The sequence below is a fragment of the Scardinius erythrophthalmus genome, assembly GCF_964197995.2.
Source record: "Scardinius erythrophthalmus genome assembly, chromosome: 21".
NCBI classification, from domain to species: Eukaryota; Metazoa; Chordata; class Actinopteri; order Cypriniformes; family Leuciscidae; genus Scardinius; species Scardinius erythrophthalmus.
The window spans coordinates 31,379,108-31,398,324 of record NC_138241.1 but is presented as its reverse complement, the minus strand read 5'-3'; the positions used below and the strand labels follow the sequence as shown (position 1 = coordinate 31,398,324).

The 19,217-nt window shown below is 35.7% G+C and overlaps 1 protein-coding gene across 5 annotated transcripts in view; it reads right to left on the bottom strand.

Annotated features, from left to right (window-relative positions):
* The window catches only part of cpeb3 (cytoplasmic polyadenylation element binding protein 3), a 35,910-nt gene that overhangs the window by 10,026 nt on the left and 6,667 nt on the right, over positions 1 to 19,217 (bottom strand). For 3 of the 5 annotated variants that reach the window (XM_081350211.1, XM_081350213.1, XM_081350214.1), the window contains exons 3-5: positions 18,048 to 18,201; positions 8,431 to 8,487; positions 2,169 to 2,192 (exon numbers count right to left, since the gene is read on the bottom strand). In XM_081350211.1, coding sequence (XP_081206337.1) covers positions 2,169 to 2,192; positions 8,431 to 8,487; positions 18,048 to 18,201 — 235 coding nt within the window. The remainder of the gene's footprint in view (positions 1 to 2,168; positions 2,193 to 8,430; positions 8,488 to 18,047; positions 18,202 to 19,217) is intronic. The other 2 variants (XM_081350212.1, XM_081350215.1) reach the window with 1 other exon arrangement.

Genomic DNA, 19,217 nt, shown 5'->3' with positions numbered 1-19,217 from the left:
GAGGAATCACAGGACAGGAGATGAAAGAGAGGGAAAGCCAGAGAACAGAAACAGATTAGAGGATAAAAAATGCCAAAGACTACCAAAAAAAAAAAAAAATACACACACACATATACATATATATATATACTACTGTTCAAATGTTTGGGTAACTAAGATTGAAAAGTTAAGATTTAAAGAAATTCATTCAGATTCATTCCATTGATCAAAAGTGACAGTTAAAACATTTATAAATGTAATATTAATTTGCTGTTCTTTTGAACTTTTTATTCATCGAAGAATCTTGAAAAAAAGTATCACGTTTCCACAACAATATTAAGCAACACGACTATTTTCAACATAAGAAAATAAATGTTTTCAAAAACAAGAAATGTTTCTTGAAAATCATCATATTAGAATGATTTCTGAAGGATCATGTGACACTGAAGACTTGAGTAATGATGCTGAACATTCAGCCTTGCCATCATGGAAATATATATTACATTTTTAAATATATTCAAATAGAAAACAGTTATTTTAAATTGTAAAACTATTTCACAATATTACTGTTTTTACTGTATTTTCATAAATATAAAAAAAATAAAAAATAAAATCCCAAACTTTCGAACTGTAGTATAATTTATTTCAAATAGCATGGACTACAACATATTTTAGTTAAAAATTATTAATTAATTTAGATATTACATGAAACTGGATTGTTCCAAAGTGCCAAAGTGAAATTAAATGAAGCTTTTAGAAAATTATACATTTGATCACCCATAAAAAATTAAAATCCCAAATAATTACACAAGCAACAATCCATTTCCCTTTGGTCTTACTCATATTTGTGAAGTGTTAACCTGAAGACATGTTAAAAAACACACAGAGATGTGATCAATATGATCAGGTAGGCATTACTAAAGTTATAAAACAAGATACATTTTCATATTGAAATGCAAACAAACAGTGCTGTGATCAGAGCGTCACTGTGTGAGGAAACAGACCTTTGGACACAAACACTGATATCCCTTTTCAACATGCAAAGTTATTTAATTCATGGTCATGATGCATTCATTGATCAGTTTTTATCAAATGTAATAAAAAACAATAAAAACACACATGATTGTAAATCAATTTATTTTAGACAAATGGGGAATAAGTAGAATTTCAGAGTGACAAAATAGAAGTATTACAGAAAAACATTACCTAAGGGGTGTTCACACTGAACATTCAAATCAATGCTGTGTTCTGGGATAAATGCGCTTGTTGTATGTGCATAGCCAATATATGATGGTATTTTGACCAGCTGAGAACTCGTGAAGAGATTATAAAATGTGTAAAAGAGTCAAAACAGAAGCAGGAATCCCTCCGTCACACACACAAACCAAGATCTACTGCGAGGAGACGCGGTTCTGACGCCTGTGCCGAACTGTAAAGGGCAACATCACGACTATGACGAGAAAAAAACAGGTATGCTTGAGCATTCTGTCCTTTTTAAGGTCTCATCTTCCTGTTTTTGGTTCGTTTACATGTCTTTGGTCCGTGTTGCGTTCAAATATCATTCGAACCGCACCAGAGTTTGATTGGAAGTGGACCGAGACTCATCTTTTCAGCGGTCTCTGTCTGCTTCCAGGGTTCAGATGAACCGCATTTACAGAGCAATCGCACCAGGGTTCATTTTAATCTAACCAAACATGCCAAGTGTGAACACACCTTAAATGCATCATGCCACACTGGGAACTTTCAGACAGTTACAGTGATTGGCTCACGGTGGAAAAGGGGTATGAGAGGAGCACTAGAGCGAAAACCAACACATGTGAGGTATAAACCCTCAGACACAAAACTGGATGACAGAATTAGTCCGACACTTGAAAGGAGAGGTACAGCAAGCCTGTATGATTCACTTCCTAAATAATATTTCAGTGATTGTTGACCATTTTGTTAGGAAATCAATTGCTAAAATATTTCTTGGCCTCCTTAGATTTTATGCAATAACAAAAAAGGAAACATTAATTCAATTATTAGCAGCCAACAATGGCAAAATGAACATGAATTAATGCAGAGGAAGCAGATATCATGACCCCCTCCCCTCATCCGTCCCTGTGACCCTCATAGACAACGAGCAAATCAGCCATAGCAAAAGCCCCATCATTTCTGCGAGCACAAACATAAAGAAGGTGTCAGGTTACCTCTTCTGCGACCATAACTCCTGGCTGCTCGAGAGCAGAGAGACGGGTGAAGATAGAGGAGAGAGAGACAGACAGATAGAAGAGGGAGAGAGACAGACATGGGGGTTTTCAAGCTTGGTTTCACTTGTCGTTGCATAATGACACACTTCATAACACAACACTGTATGCATTGTATTGCCGTAAGAAATGTCATGGGTTTTATATAGCTTGTTTTCTCTTTCAGGTGAAGAGAATCTTCCCGATCAAATTGACAGAAGCTAAACTGTTGACATGTTTATAGCTAGGTAATGCAATCGCAACACACCCAGTTTAATGGCAAAGACATTTGAAAGAAATTCTATTGGCCCCTTGAATATTGAGGGGTTTATTTTACCAACACACTCAACACACTCATACCTATCTTACATTACATATACAAATCTGCCTTTGGTGCATTATTGTTCAAATGTTTGGGGTTCTGTTAAAAAAAATCTAGTAAAAACACACACACATACACACACACACACATACATATACATATATATATATATATATATATATATATATATATATATATATATATATATATATATATATATATAGAGAGAGAGAGAGAGAGAGAGAGAGAGAGAGAGAGAGAGAGAGAGAGAGAGAGAGAGAGAGAGAGAGAGAGAGAGAGAGAGAGAGAGAGAGAGAGAGAGAGCATTGGTCAAAAGTTAGGAAATAGTATCTTAAATCTCACCAAGGCTGCATTTATTTGATCAAAAATACAATAAAAACAGTAATACTGTTAAATATTATTACAATTTAAATTATCTGCTTTCTGTTGTAATATAACTAAAAATATAATTCAGCAAAGCTGAATTTTCAGCATCATTATTTACTCCAGTCTTCAGTGTCACACGATTCTTCAGAAATTATTATAATATGCTGATTTGATTTTCAATTTGATAAGTTTAATTATTATCATGTTGAAAACGGTTGAAAATTTTTTTTTTTCAGGATTCTTTAATGAATAGAACGTTGAAAAGAACAACATTTATTTAAAATAGATTGTTTTGTGATAATATGAATGTATTTACTGTCACTTTTGATCAATTTAATGCGCTCTTGCTGAATAAAATTATTAATTTCTTTAAAAAGAAATTTGAACCCAAACATTTGAATGCATAACTTTTGAATGCATTGATAAAAGTATTTTATTAATTAATTAATAACATAAAATAATATTCTACCAATATCCTGATTAGATAAGATATAACTTTATTTATCCCTAAGGAGAAATTTAGACATTACAGCTGCATGGACAAGGCAGTACAAAAAATAAATAAAAATAGAATATAATTAAAACAGTACAATAATGAATATACACTAAAAAACATCATAAACACTAAAATCCACCAAAAAAAAAAAAAAAAAAAGTTGCATTTAAGAAAACAAAACATTATTGCAACTATGTATTCTGATGATAACTATGCAGGGAGACCAGAAACACAAAGATAAAAACAGATATACAGTATCATTAAATACGAATGAAAAAAGATTAATATATAAATAAATATCCTAATTATGGGTATACGGGTAAATACTCCCCTAAGGATAAAACTGGTCCTAGGAGTGTCAAAGCCCAGCCTCAGTACTAAGATATGCTGATATTAAAAAGTCTAACTGCTGTTGGAACTAAGCATCTCTGATAGCGTTCCCTCTTACACTGGGGGTGCAACAGTCTCTGACTAAAGGAGCAACCTAAGGTCCCAACGGTCTCATACAGTTGGTTCCTGATGTCGACTCTATGGTCTAAAAAGAGCCATAGAGATGCTCCAACTGTATGACATTTTCAGAGTTGGATGTATTGTTTTCATTCTGGGGCATCTCACTTTTGGGGTTTTCATTAAAACAGTCTGCCAGTCTCTGGGTACACAGAAACAGAGGCGGTGTCAGGGGGTCTAACACTCCTAGCAACAATGAAAGGAGAAAGCTATTGAGTCAACACCCACCCGGAGAGACGGACGGGGTCTTTGTTGAGAGGTGACTGTAGGCAGCAGGAAAAAGGGCAGTTCCAGTGAAATAGCTTTTGTTAAAGAATAACCAGTTACATTTAGCAAGGGTTCAAGAGTGAGAAAAAGCAACTGGAGCAAGTCCCTCAGGCTGATTCTTAATACAAGTCACAGCAGATCACACACAGCCTTGACACACTGGGATACAGAGCAAGAACACTGACTCCGACAAACTCTTTAGAGCTCGTCTATAATCAAAACCCTGTCCTGTAAACATGGTGTTGAATTAACACCATTCACCAGCCTGGGATTTTTGGATGGTAATTTGCTTCATCATAAACCCCGATCATCACGAGAACATAATAGGAAAATCTAGTTCTCGTGCATTACGCCACTATCTTCAGGTACAGAGATGTGTGAGGGTGGTGTTCACCAAAAACACCTTCTTGTGTCCATCTGAGGCATTTCTTAATGCTGGTCTATGTAATCTTGAGTTAGATGGATGTCTTTAGCTGCTACGGCACGTCTCACAACATGATTGACACGTTTATAATATGCCGTGTTGAGTTATAAATAGTTCAGCTTTTGACATGCAGGGCAGCATATCAATGTCAGATGTAAAACAGACCAATCAGCTAAATCTGTGGCACGATAAACACATTACATATGGACAAGAGCAAAGCAAAGTCATCAAAATGGAAAGAAAAGACATCAATTTATATGTGTGATTCATTGTTTGCTTTCAGTCAACTAAGACGCTAATCAAAGTGGAGCAAAAAGTGATTCAAATTCACTTTCAAGGACAGTGAAAATTTAAATCAGGTTCATTTTTGGTCTACTAAAAGAGGTTGTTGCACATTTTATTCAAATTATATATATATATACCAGGGTTATTATAGTTAACTAAAACTAAACTATTCAAATACTTGTTAATTGAAATAAAGTAGAATATATTTCAGATGAATAACTTATTGTGTGTCTGTATACATACATACATACATACATACATAATAAGTGTATATATATAAATATATATGCATTTACATGTATTTAACATGTATTTAATTTATGTATGTAATATTTTATATATACAGTACCAGTCAAAAGTTTGGAAACGTTACTATTTTTAATGTTTTTGAAAGAAGTCTCTTATGCTCATCAAGCCTGCAGTTAAAAAAAAAAACAGTAATATTATGAAATATTATTACAATTTAAAATAATGGTTCTCTTTTTTAATATACTTTAAAATGTCATTTATTTTTGTGATGCAAAGCTGAATTTTCATCAGCAAGTACTCCAGTCTTTGGTGTCTTATGATCCTTCAGAAATCATTCTAATATGCTGATTTATGATCAATGTTGGAAATAGTTGTGCTGCTTAATATTTTTTTTATAACCTGAGATACTTTTTTCAGGATTATTTGATGAATAAAAAGTTAAAAAGAACTGTATTTATTTAGAATAGAAATCTTTTGTAACAATATACACTACCGTTCAACAGTTTGGGAACAATAACTATTTTTTTTTAAAGAAATTAGTACTTTAATTCAACAAGGATGCGTTAAATTGATAAAAGGTGATGGTAACGATTTATATTGTTAGAAATGTTTTTATTTTGAATAAATGCTGTTTTTATGAATAAATGCTGTTAACGTTTTACTCATCAATGAATCCTGAAAAAAGTATTCCAAAAAAATATATTAAACAGCACAACTGTTTCCATCATTGATAATAACTGAGTATCAAATCATCATATTAGAATGATTTCTGCAGGATCATAAGACACCAAAGACTGGAGTACTTGCTGATGAAAATTCAGCTTTTCATCACAAAAATAAATTACATTTTAAAATATATTAAAAAAGAGAACCATTATTTTAAATTGTAATAATATTTCATAATATTACTGTTTTTTTTTTTTTTTTTACTGCAGGCTTGATGAGCATAAGAGACTTCTTTCAAAAACATAAAAAATAGTAATGTTTCCAAACTTTTGACTGGTACTGTATATATATATATATATATATATATATATATATATATATATATATATATATATATATATATATATATATTAAAAGAAAAATATAATATAAAAAATATAATATAATAACTTAGATGCAGGGTGACCAGACACATTTTTATTTTCCAATATATATACTATAAAAATGTGGCAGGTCAAATGGCTGGAGGGCAAAAAATTTTAGCATCCTTCAGCCTAAACAACTTTAGACTTTAAAGGCGAGTTCATACAAACAGACATGGAAACTATTTTCCCAGTTAAATTGTCCAAATTAGAGGTTTAGAGAGTGGTCTCAGGCCCTGCCGGCTCCTTCTTGAACTGCTTCCACCAAACGGCGTCCATAAACCACACGAATGACACGCCAGACCTCAAACATCCCACTCAAAGCTTTTCAGTGGTACCTACGGCAGATACGCAGAGACCTACTACAACCATCAGGCTAGTGAGCACAGTTAGCTCAAGTCACCCCTGTGACCCTGGCAAAACTGTTCCTGGCGTTTCCTCCCTTTCATGTTTGTTCCTCTGGCCGTACGCCACTTGCTGAGGTGGACCGTGTGTATATAAGCTTTCAGGACAGCTAATCATAGCAGGGGAGATGCTCATGTGTGCGGTTTGGTGGCACCACAGGAGGAAACCGAGACTCAGCACATTGCATTGGGGCCTACGAGACACTAATGGAGGACGGAAATGGGTTTTGCATTGGCAATTTTAAGGGAAATATGAAGCTGACATTTACAGCAGAACAATTTAATTATTATTAATTATTTAATTGCTTAATTAAGGCCAATTCACACAGCACAGACAAACGCCAACAAACCCGTTTGTTGGGTCGTGTCATATAAGTGTGTTACCCCTGTCGGCAATGGTCGGAGTTTGTTTTCACCAGACTGAACATGTCCAATAAGCGTTTGTTGGTGTCTGTTAGGGCAGTGTGAACATGCCAGTTATTTTTTGCCTTTAAACTGAATTAATGGGTAGATTTTGAAATAGACACACAAGGGAGAAACATTTCTGCAGCATGTAGCACATGCCGATAGTATTAACGGCTAATAGTTTTAATGGATAGTATTAATTAGCCGAGTTATCTGTCTGCCACTACAAGAAACTAGTATACAGGCCTACAGATCACCAAATAAGCATTTACACCACCATTTGAAAAATTTGGATCAATAAAAAAAAAAAAATATATTTAAAGAAATGAATCATTTTCTTCAGCAAGGATGCATTAAATTGATCAAAAGTGACAGCAAAGATGTACAAAAAAAACTTTTATCTCAAATGGATGCTGTTTATTGTAACTTTATATTCATCAACAAATCTTATTTGTTGTAAATAATAAAATAAATAAAATTTATTTTGGTTTCCGCAAAAATATTAAGCAGCACAACTTTCTTTCAACATTGATGATAATAAGAAATGTTTCTTGTGCAGCAAATAATCATTATTAGAATGATTTCTGAAGGATCATGAGACACTAAAAACTGGAGTACTGATGCTGACAATTCATGGTATGTTTACAAGACAACGATGTACTAAAAACTGTCCTAAAAATCTCTGTTCACACGCATCTGCAAAAATGACTAAAAAGGCTGTATTACGCATGCCAGGCCAGTAGCTGGCGATATCACTTTGTCAAGTAATACCCCGCGAACACGCAATACGCATGCGTGAACTTGTAATACACGTGCATGATGTCCCCATTTTCACAGATTCACGTTTTTGTTGTTTATATGGAGACAGTAAAGGCATCGTATTCAAAACCTAGCACTTTGAAACCTGTTTTCAAAAGCTGGAGTTTTCAGATCCCCAAAACGCCATTGTCGTGTAAATGAACGGCCAAAATGCATTAAAAAGTTTTCCGTTTTAAGTTGAAAACAGTGTCGTGTATACACACATAACCTCAGCTTTGCCATTACAATGTATTTTAAATAATATATTCAAATAGAAAACGGTTATTTAAACCAAGTTATAATATTTCAAAATACTACTGTATTTGTATATATGTATATATTTGAGATCAAATAGATGCAGCCTTGGTGAGCATAAGAGATTTCTTTCAAAAACATAAAAAAATTCTTCCCGGCCCCAGACTTTTAAACGGTAGTGTATATTGAATCATTTGACTCAGTCGATTGAAATAAGATGGAATATATAACAAGATGTCTTCGCTGTCTTAGAAATCCAATACTTTGTTCATCTGGAATGAAAAGTCTGTGTTTATTAGCATTAATGCAGTACCGTGAGAGATAGAGAGAGATACTCACTGTTCGGGGGTAATATATGTTCAGCTACAGGATGGTGAAAGTTGAGACCCATGCGACCTACAAAGAGATGAGAAGAACACAAACCATGAGAGTTATGACACCATTGAGACACCTAACATACTACAAACCAGCTTATTACCTTTTTTAAACACGACATTGTGGCATATTTCTGCTAAAAGGTGAAGCATCAATGAATTTTAGCATACAAATCTCGTACTTGCGATGTATTATGAATTGTGTTCTTACACAACTCTAAATGCTGACGTAGAGCAGATTTAAACCCAAGCCTACAAACAAAACACTTGTATTTGCATATTTATGAATCATATTAAATGAGGACATGCCCACACGTCCCCAAAGGAATCTTGTAACATTAGCGAACATCTAGGAACAAATGCATCACCCAAGTATAGCTAAGCAAACTCACACATGGACTCTCAGTAACTACATAAAATGTTCATTTGCATGTAAAACAGCTGTTGATTTATTTTCAGTATCAGAGCTCTAATGTGCCAGCATTAGCAGTTTTGGTTACAAATGACAGCACCTGTGGGATTCCAGGGAACGCTGCTGGCAAGTCTCGACGGGCTCTTATAGGCAAATTCTGAACCGTCACAAGTCACATTTGCAAACTTCTTCCCTACAGCAGACAGAGAATGCCAGAGACGCTCTGCCCGTCAGTGGTTCAACCAACGCCAAATAATGGCGAGCGATGAGAAATGTGCAATGTGGTGCGGTTTCATCAGGTATTTGGCCCGGTGAGATTGTAAGACGAACAGGGCAAATGTTTCCCAACTTGCAAGTGTTGTTCGGGCTAGTGTGCTGTGCTATATATAGTGTCTCTGGTGAGAACCAGCAGCTGTGCTGAGAGCACATCTTTCACATATGGACTATTTTCTCAATAATTCAAATCAAAGCAGCTCAACCATCTGGACATGCGGCAAAGGTTGCCAAAGCACATCATGATACTATAATAAAAAGGTGTAAAGATGATTTTGAAATCAACGCACACACCATGATTACGTTATAAAGCATCAACACCTTTAAAGAGACCCATGATTAATTTCATCAACAGGGCAATGCACTTTAAATAAAGCCTACGCTTCAAATACATAGTCATCTGAATTAAATGTCACTGCTGAGTCATTTTGAACAAACAATACTCGCATACATACTCATTACTCATTCATTTAGGCATAAAACTCACTAAATGTAATCTTGTATCTAATGCTATTTTGTTTTTCTGGTAAATGTATGTGGTTTTGGAGATATTTTGATAGCTTCACTGAAACAAAATACATGGTATACTAAAGGAAATGGACAAATGCTTCCTTTACAACATACATTTGGTTTAAACACTGTGGAAGAATTTGGATTCCAAATTTGAGGTCAGGCAGATAATGAGACACCGGATCTACACCGGACGTGGCCGTTGTTGTGTTGTGATGCGCCACAACAGCTCGAGGCTGTTCACTGCAATCATTGCAAATCCATTTGTTCTTCTTGTCAGAAGTAGCGAAAGCAATTCAAGTGCATCAGAAATAGAACGGTGCATCAGTTTAGTGTCGGGAATTTAAGGTGAAGCCCCGTCCAGTGTAGATTATAATGGGATCTATTTGCCTTTGACGTGTCGCGCCACTCGTGTCTGGTGTAGACACGACACGGTGTAAAAAGTAAGGTTTGTAAAGTACTCACTGTTTATAAACTTACTATAATAAAATAATTTTGCACTTTCTGAGGAATATTAAAGCAATGCAGGTAAATATTTCAGAGTGGTCGTAATTCTGAGGCTGGTTTCACTTGTTTCAGACTTCAAGACAGCTGGAAAAGAGAGTCGGTAGTGAAGAAGTCTCTAACTGACTGCAGCTGTAGTTCAACTTCTGACCCAACGGTGACATAATGGACAGACTGACTCTGAGTATCTCAGCTGGTTTGAACATTACCCTTCTGACTAAAACCAGCTTAAGATGGTGGCTAGAACATGGTCCAAGCTGGTTTATTGACCAGATGGACTACCAGCTGGCAGGGAGAAGGATGAGCTGGTAATGGGCCCAACTGAAAAACCAGGTCACCAAAACTTAAAGTGGTCAAGCTGGTTTTAAGAACACTGTAGCTGTTTACTGCAGGTTCAGGATGGTCTAAAATTCCAGTCAGGTAATGGCGGTCCAGCTATTCAACCACCTAAAAGTGTTTAAACCAGCTAATGACCAGACTATTGAACACAGCTAACATGGTCCCATCTACCACCTAAAGGCCCGTTCACACCAAGGACGATAACTATAAAGATAACGATAAAGATATAATTCTAAAAATCGTTTTCCATATTAAAGAATAACAGAGTTCACACCACAACTATAACGATAAAGATATGAGGAACGATATCGTTGGGATCACTTTCAGAACGATTTTTTTCCAGCTGTCAAACGATAAAACACTGACAGCCAATCAGAATCCATTCTAATTTAAAGGTCTCGCGCATTTAAAATGGACCTGGATCATCCGGTCGCGCGCGTGCTTAGAATAAAAAGACCGTTATCGGTCGCTGGTGTGGACACATATATAGTTATCTTTATCGTTATCTTTATAGTTATCGTGCTTGGTGTGAACGGGCCTTAAAACTGGTTTTAGCAGGATATTTTAGTAGCTCACATTTAAGATTAACATCAGTATTCTTTACTGATTAGTGAAGAGACACCTCAGAGATAGAGCCAAACACATTCCCCTGACATTTCCTCACAGGGGTCTATGGTTATGCAAATCATGCGTTTCCCTTTCCTCTCCTGCTGTTTGATCAGGCCTGAACTCTGGAAGCAAATGTCAGCGTCTTTCTTTCTGCATGAAACAGGGAAACTTTCCAGTCTTGTTATGACAGATACACATAAGCCAACTTTTCCCCTGACACACCAACTTAAAATAAAGGTTATAATACAACATCTGAGGACCTTCAACAACAGGCACAATTAGAAGTAGAGCAAAGCTTGTAACAAAGTCTGTGAAATTCATGTAAATTCATGTCCATCACACACTTAAACATTATAAGAAAATGTTTTGATCTGACAATGATTTTACAATTCTTGGCTAAATGATGCAGTGCATCATGAAATCTCAAAATGCAATTCTCAAAAAAGTAATAAAACCAGATTTCAATTAAGAACTATAATGGAAAATATTACATTAATACCCAGCAATTTCTCATGTAAATGTGTTGGTAACACTTTACAATAAGGTTTCATTTGTTAACATTAACTACATATTAGCTAACATAGACTAACAACGAACAACACTTCTACAGCATTTATTAATCGTAGTTGATGTTCATTTGAACATTTATTAATATTTTTTTTTTAAATCAAAATGTGTATTTGTTAACATTAGTTAATGCACTGTGAACTAGCAATGAACGACTATTTTTATTAACTAACATTAATAAAGATTAATACATGTTGCCAGAAATATATTGCTCACTGTTAGTTAATAATACATTAACTAATGTTAACAAATGAGACCTTATTGAAGTGTTACCAATGTTTTATTTTACACAGGTATGTAAAGATGCAAACAAACTTATTGTCAGAACAAACAATCATGATGGATTGAATGGATCAAAATAAACTTGCTGGCAATAGTCCTGGTATGATAGCATGTAGATATTATAATTGGTTCAGCATGTAAATAAAAGAACTGGCTTAGGCCTTATAATATGACCCTAAAGAGCTGAATGTTTGTCCAACATGCCTTTAGAAGCCATCAGTAAAAGCTTTTACTGTGGAAAAACAGACTGAGACTGTAATGTCCTTGAAATTGAGCAACTATCACATCAACATTCACACACCTTGAGCTTCACACGGACAGCCTAACAGGGCGGCTTTAAGGAAAGACAAACAATGTTAAACTATTAATAGAAAAGACCCTACAGTGAAATGCTGTGTGCTGAGAACTGACAAACTGCTGTGGGAACAATCTGAGAATAACAGTTAAAGGGATAATTCACTCAAAATAAACATTCTGGCATAATTTAAAGAATGGGTGAGTGATTTTGTTGTCCATGCAATGAAAGTCAATGGGGTCCAATGTTGCTTTGGCCACCTTTGACATTTACTGTCTGGACAAAAAAAAGAAACAGTTGAAACATTCTTCAAAAGTTCAGAAGAAGAAAGAAAGTCATACCGTTTTGGAATGACATGAGGGTAAATGATGATTTTCATTTTTGGGTGGAGTACCTCTTTAAATCTAGGGCTGTCAAAGATTACATGTAATTAAATATGTTTAAGTCATTATTTGCTTTTAAGCCATTTATTCAATGTCACACTGCAAACGTTCAATTTTACTGTACAGATATTACTTAGTTTTCTTTCCAAAAAAGGAACAGATTGTATTAATTGCATCAAATATAAAAAAAGATCTTATCTTAATTGCAATTACATTTTGAAATCCATTGACAGCACTTTTTAATTCATATTTATCCAAATTATACAGTTACATCACTAGAAAATACTAATAATTTGAGCAAACTGAAACTCTTTTAGCATGAATGCTGATCTTTTATTGCTCTTACACATGATCAGAAATAGGAGTGGCAGATGTTTTGGCTTAAGCTCTTCATTAGGGTTGTGGGATATGAACAAAAAAAAATTTTTTTTTTTTCAATATTGCATACTTGTCTGTTTTTTTGGGGGTTTTTTGGAAGCAGGCTTCATTGAAGATATTTGCGGGCACCATATCTTTGCATAATTGATATGTGACGGCGATGGTTATTTCTTTATGCCTTTTTAAACATTTTGTATGTTGTGCAGTTCCAGTTTTGATTTTTGTTTTCTGGTTTGGAATATGCCATTGTTTTTCTATGTAAACACACCTTTAACTGTTGCGCTCACGTCTTTTGCAGCATCTCGCCCGTTGACACGGCATCCTACACGACGCTCAACGTAAAAGTTCAAGTTTTTAACTGTCTCTAGACTTGTTGCGCCTCATGTTTTTGACTGCAAAAACGTGTTCTGTGTCAATGGTCCCATTCTGTTTTGCTGCAACGATAGTTTGACAGGTCTTCCAAATTATCTGGCTCTATGATATACATCTCTCCTATATTCAAAATATTCCCAAACCATGGATGTTGATTTTTTTTTTAGGGCACGTCCTTATCCTGCCCTAAATTTACCATCCCTGTTTCAGTGATTTCTTATACGTCGTAACAGTAAACCCACTCTGTTCTGTTCTCGCACTAGATTTAGGCACGCTGCATTCAGATTGCACACTGAGAGGGGGCTGGCGAAAAAAAAATACTTACAGGGTTCTCAAGTTTTATCAAAAGCTTGGAGTGAGATCACATGCGGTTGGGGGAGGAGCCCTAATGGAGCCCCGCCCCCACATGTTCCCGCCCCCCAATTTACCCATTGTTCATAATTAACCAGCACAAACTGAAATTATAACAATTGGTAAATCTGATAAATGACAGAGCAATTCATCACATCAAATATACTCTTTAATGTTATATTTCAAAATTACAAATAAGTTATACAAAAATTACAAAAATATAACAAATTGCTCCAAACAGTTTGGAAAAACAAATCTTTTTGCATTTTGAATGTGTCTAGTTGAAATGGTATAATGATTTATTGTGTGGTGGGACATTGTGAACAAATTAGGCCTACATATTAGAGTATTATTAATGTGTGTGTGTGTGTGTGTGTGTGTACACAAGAGTACACACTCCAGCTTATGAAATGTGTTTTGTGTTGTAAGTGTTTGAAAAATACAAATGCAATGGCAATGATTATGTTTTGACAGGATATAAAATATTACCCAGAGCACTCTGCTTTAATACATGTAGCCTTAATGTAACTAGAAAGACTATTAATACAGTATAATATATAATTTAAAATAAAATAAATAAATTTACATGTATTTAAAATAAAATGAAGAAATACATCTTAATTCCTTCCCATACCCACTAAAATTTCCTTTAGTTTCAGATAACGTAAGCTAGCCAAACTGAGCCAAAGCTTCTGGCCTGGTTGCAAAGTAGTTGTAGAGTTTTTGACTGCATCAATAATAATAATAATGTATACGATGGGCTATATAATGTTCTAGCCTAAAAATGTTAGACAAGCTTTCTTCCAACTTACCTTCTCCATCACGACGTGTGTTCGGCTGTTCGCGCGATGTTGTTGGTTACCTAGTAACGAACGTACGGTGGCCGAGAATGTTCCGTGTGTTCGCGGAACATCGCGCATCAAACGTTATGTTGCCTATTAACGAACGCAATCTGGCCGAGATACGTGCTGGCAGCGGGAAACTTCACTTTGTGTGCCCGCGCCTCGTATACAACGTTATATATAAAGCTTGCAGGACAACTTGGTTGGCATTGCCTTTTCAGCGTGAGAAATACACGGTGTGGCGTGTGAGCGTGTGAACTGGTTGAATTGCGTGTGTCTCACGGCCAATGCGTGAGACTTGAGAACCCTGTACTTAATCGCACAGCCCTACTCTTCATACATTTTATTTTCATCCTAGGCCTTCAATACAGGACGAGTTGAACCGTGAACCATGAGACACTTTTATCAATGTCAATGTGCAAAGTGTCACACCAGCCCAGGCTTGACAAACAACTTGCATCATGATCTTAGTTACAGTCTCAACTTTGGCTTACAGGGTCAAAATGAGCTCTGACAACCCAGATTACAAGTCACCCTGTCAAACGAGTTGTGCATATGTGCAGAAACTGTATCCTCGAATATATTCCTCTCATCAGCTAGTTCAGTTTGATCATTATGGCTGAGTTATTGAGCATAATGAAGTCAGACTGCGGCTGCTGCCAAGCTGTGACTGCTACCACAGTATCAGTCAAGCTTAGGAAGATTTCTCAAAACCTATGACGTGCAGGAACCGATTTGGTTCAAACCTTTGCTCACAGTTACACAAGACAGATCATGTGAGAAGTCCAAAAGAAATCTGTGCATGTGTGCTGGCACAAAGGCATCTTTGTGATTGAGTGTGTGTGTGTGTGTCAATGTTGGGACCTCAGAAAGAGAGAGAGGCTGTGGTCATGTGTGCTCGGATGAAGATTACTCTGTTCTGCATTTCAAAACACAACATTTCCTACGACTTCAATCAGATTAATGTGGATTCAGAAGTGTTAACCGGCACAAAACTCCTCAGAAGACCCACAGACCTGAGAACGTCTGTAGCAAAACCAACAGAACCGTCCAATTCAGATGCAGCCTAGATTGTGATAGAATTTACGTTGATAACTACGATAAGCTCGTCATTTTTACTCAATAATATGGATGAATCTAACAGCCAATCACACAGCAGAAATAAATGCAACAACAGCCAGATAGTTAATGTCGCTAATATGTGATTTCTGCTTGTCTGATACGTTTTCGTCTGATACACAAACTCCTACGCATGTGGCGCTCACTGTGTTTTCAACGTCTGCTGTCTCAATATTTGAGGAGTGAGGACATGAACACACAAACTTCATCTCCAGAACTGCTTTGAGAGTCACTTCACAAGCTTTTCACCATTTTATTTGAGAAAAACTACCATCAAATAGTACACACTGAAAGATCTTCATGATAAACCGTCAAAATAAGGTTTGGTTTAACTTCAAGAAATTATGACAGAAATATATCACTAAATGTAATGTAATAATATTATTATTTCTAAGGGATACCATACAACCAAGATATTTCATCTATGTTTGAAATGTATACAGTTCTGTTGTGCAACAACAAAAAATAAAAATGCAATGTTTTGCTGTAAATTAATTGTTATATTTCATTTGATTACATTTTAAAAGCTTGATTAAATTGTTAAAGTTTATATAAATTTGTATTAAATCATAAAACACAGAATCCGAAAAAAAATGTAATAAAATGGAAAACACAGAATTTAGGAAAAAATAAAAAAGGATTTCATGGGGCCCTAAATTAAAAGGTAGCTTTTCTGTGGAGTTTAATTGTGATGTTTACATTCATTCTAAAGGTCAAACAAATAAGTGGAGAGCATTTCCTTCCCCATTAATTGTAATTGAATATCGATATCGTATGATATGGGAAAAAAATGTCGTGATCATATTTTTGGCCATATCGTCCACCATTTTTTTCATTCGAGAAGTTGTATCACTCAGATAAGCATCACAATAGGTAAGAAAAGACGATCGCAATTTATGTTTCCGGCTGACTTTAAGAAAACCAAAGATTAGAGACAAACAACACACTGATTTGGAATGAGGAGCCTGTTTTACAGGACCATTTATCTGCTCATGACCTCTAGTAACCTAATCAAAACCAACGTGACAGGAAGATGCCAAAACTGCAGTGACTCACCACCACATTTCCCAAACACACACATGAGGAGCTATCACTCCTCGTGCAGATGTAGGATAGGAAAAGATTTCTTTAGAAATTTAAGTGGAACTTCTGGAAGTTCCTAGAAAGTTGTGATACAAATGATTCCCATCTCTCTTTCTGTACATGAGCCTACTTCACTGACATCTGCTTGAGGTGAGCAGTTTGCCAGGGTGTCTGGTCAGTCAGGAGTTTCTGCTCTACCTCCTGCTCACCTCCAGGAGTGATCACTCAAGAATCCAGATCCTACAACTGCCAGATTCACATCTCTTCTCCAACCCAGATCTGGAAAAACAGCTCCACACCTGAGACGGGCCTCAATGCTTTCAGCACATAAAAACAACTTCCCTCACCTGCTTTTTACACAATCACACGCTTCCATTGTCTGCGAGAGGAAAGCCATCTCTCCTGGTGTCCCCTGAGAGTCTAGTGTGATCTCAAAACAACTTATGAGAGAATTTCCCACAACAGATCAGAACAACTAAACTTTCCCTTCAGCAAATGGTCTGTGCAGAATCACTGAATATGGTAATAGACGTGAAAAACCTAAAATACAAATAATTAAATTTGACAAACATTTGAACATCTGAATATATTTGTATTATTTAGACTACTATTCAAAGGTTTGCCTATCCAAGGTTGCATTAGATCAAAAATTCAGGAAAAACAGTAATATTGTGAAATATTTTGACTATTTAAAGTAACTGTTTTCTATTTTAATATATTTTAAAATGTAGTTTATTATTTTATGGCAATCTGAATTTTCAGCAGCCAATTATGCCAGTCTTCAGTGTCACATGATCCTTCAGAAATCATTCTAATGCTGATTTGCTGCTCAAGAAACATTTCTGATCATTATCAATGTAGAAAACAGTTGTGCTGCTTAATATTTTAATGGAAACCATGATGCATTTTTTTTTGATAAATAGAAAGTTCAAAAGAACAGCATTTGTTTGAAATGGTAATTATTGTAAATGACTTTAATGTCACATTTGACCAATTTAAAATCTGAATAAATTAAGTTATTCTAAAAAGACATTTACTGACCTCAAACTTTTGAATAGTAGTGATATTGTTATTAATAATGTTTTTGACATATTTTGCTGGTAAGACAGCAGTTATTGAAAGCGATCATCAACATAATAAAACATTTCATCATATGCTATAGTGGCAGAAAAATGCACCAAAATAAACAAATATGACATTAACCAAATACTTTTTATCATTAGAAGCTAAAAGCACAAGCATGGATGTATAAATAGTCCTAACCTGCAAAATGATTCCTCCATAAAATATCAGCGATAGTCATTGGTGGGCCAGCGGCAGGGTGATGTTTACCTTTGTCATGGTCGGTCATAATCATGTCCATTAAGGAATTCTCCAAAGTTTGCAAGCTGAACGGGTCAAAGGGTCGATTCCGTTCCTGAAAGACAGAAGGAAGGGGTTAAGATAAAGATGAGCCACAAAACCGCCATTTCAAATTAGTCCAGGGGTTAGGGCTGAGTTCAGGGGCCGGTTTCACAAAGATAGACTTTGACTATGGCTTAGATATAGTAGATAGTCAGACTTCAGATAGACATCAAAATCAGACCATTGCACAAAGCACTTAAGACTCTGACTATCTTAAGTAGGACTACACTGCAATGCATTCTGGGTAAAAGACACTTTTCAAAACAAAAAACATGGCGGATCGAGTAAGCGCATTCAACCGTGCAGTTTACCCCAGCGGAAAATATGTGTTTGTTGGAGGAGTATAACAGTTACAAGGACATTTTACTTGGTAAATTTAGCAGAGAATGTAGTAACAAGAAGAAATGTTTAAATTATGAGCCATTTTCCCTTTTCTTTTGGCTGTTTGTAATGTAACTGATTGTTACTGCTGGTTGCCAAGGTAACATAGAGTCTTAGACCTAAGTTAGCCTGGGGGTAAGGTGTTTAACTTTTTTGGTCTAAATTAAGTCAGTCTTTATTTTTGTGAAACGGTCTAACTTGCATTAGACTAGTCTATGAGCAAATTTTAGACTTTTCTAACACTATAGGCCGGTCTAAAATAGCTTTGTGAAACCGACCCCTGATCTAAGGCCCTGTTTACACCTGGTATTAAGATGCATTTTGGTCAATTGGATCACAAGTAGACGAGGGAGACACATTCCCGTTTACACCTGGTGTTTTAATCCGTCTCTTTGTCCACTTTCAACCAGTTCTGTCCTGATTTCTTCGAAGAGAGGGTTTATGGGTGAGTAAATGTATGGCTTTTTCAGATCTTTCGATGTAATAGACGAATAAGCTCACACAATTTACATATGAACGCACCCGTTGACGACGGAAAAACATACGGAGAGCATCAGCTTTTGTTTCTGCTCTGACAGATGCAAGGGCAAGTGTGTGTTAGAAATCAGGAATGGTGAGAGAACATTGTGCTTGGTACGTTTTTCGTCT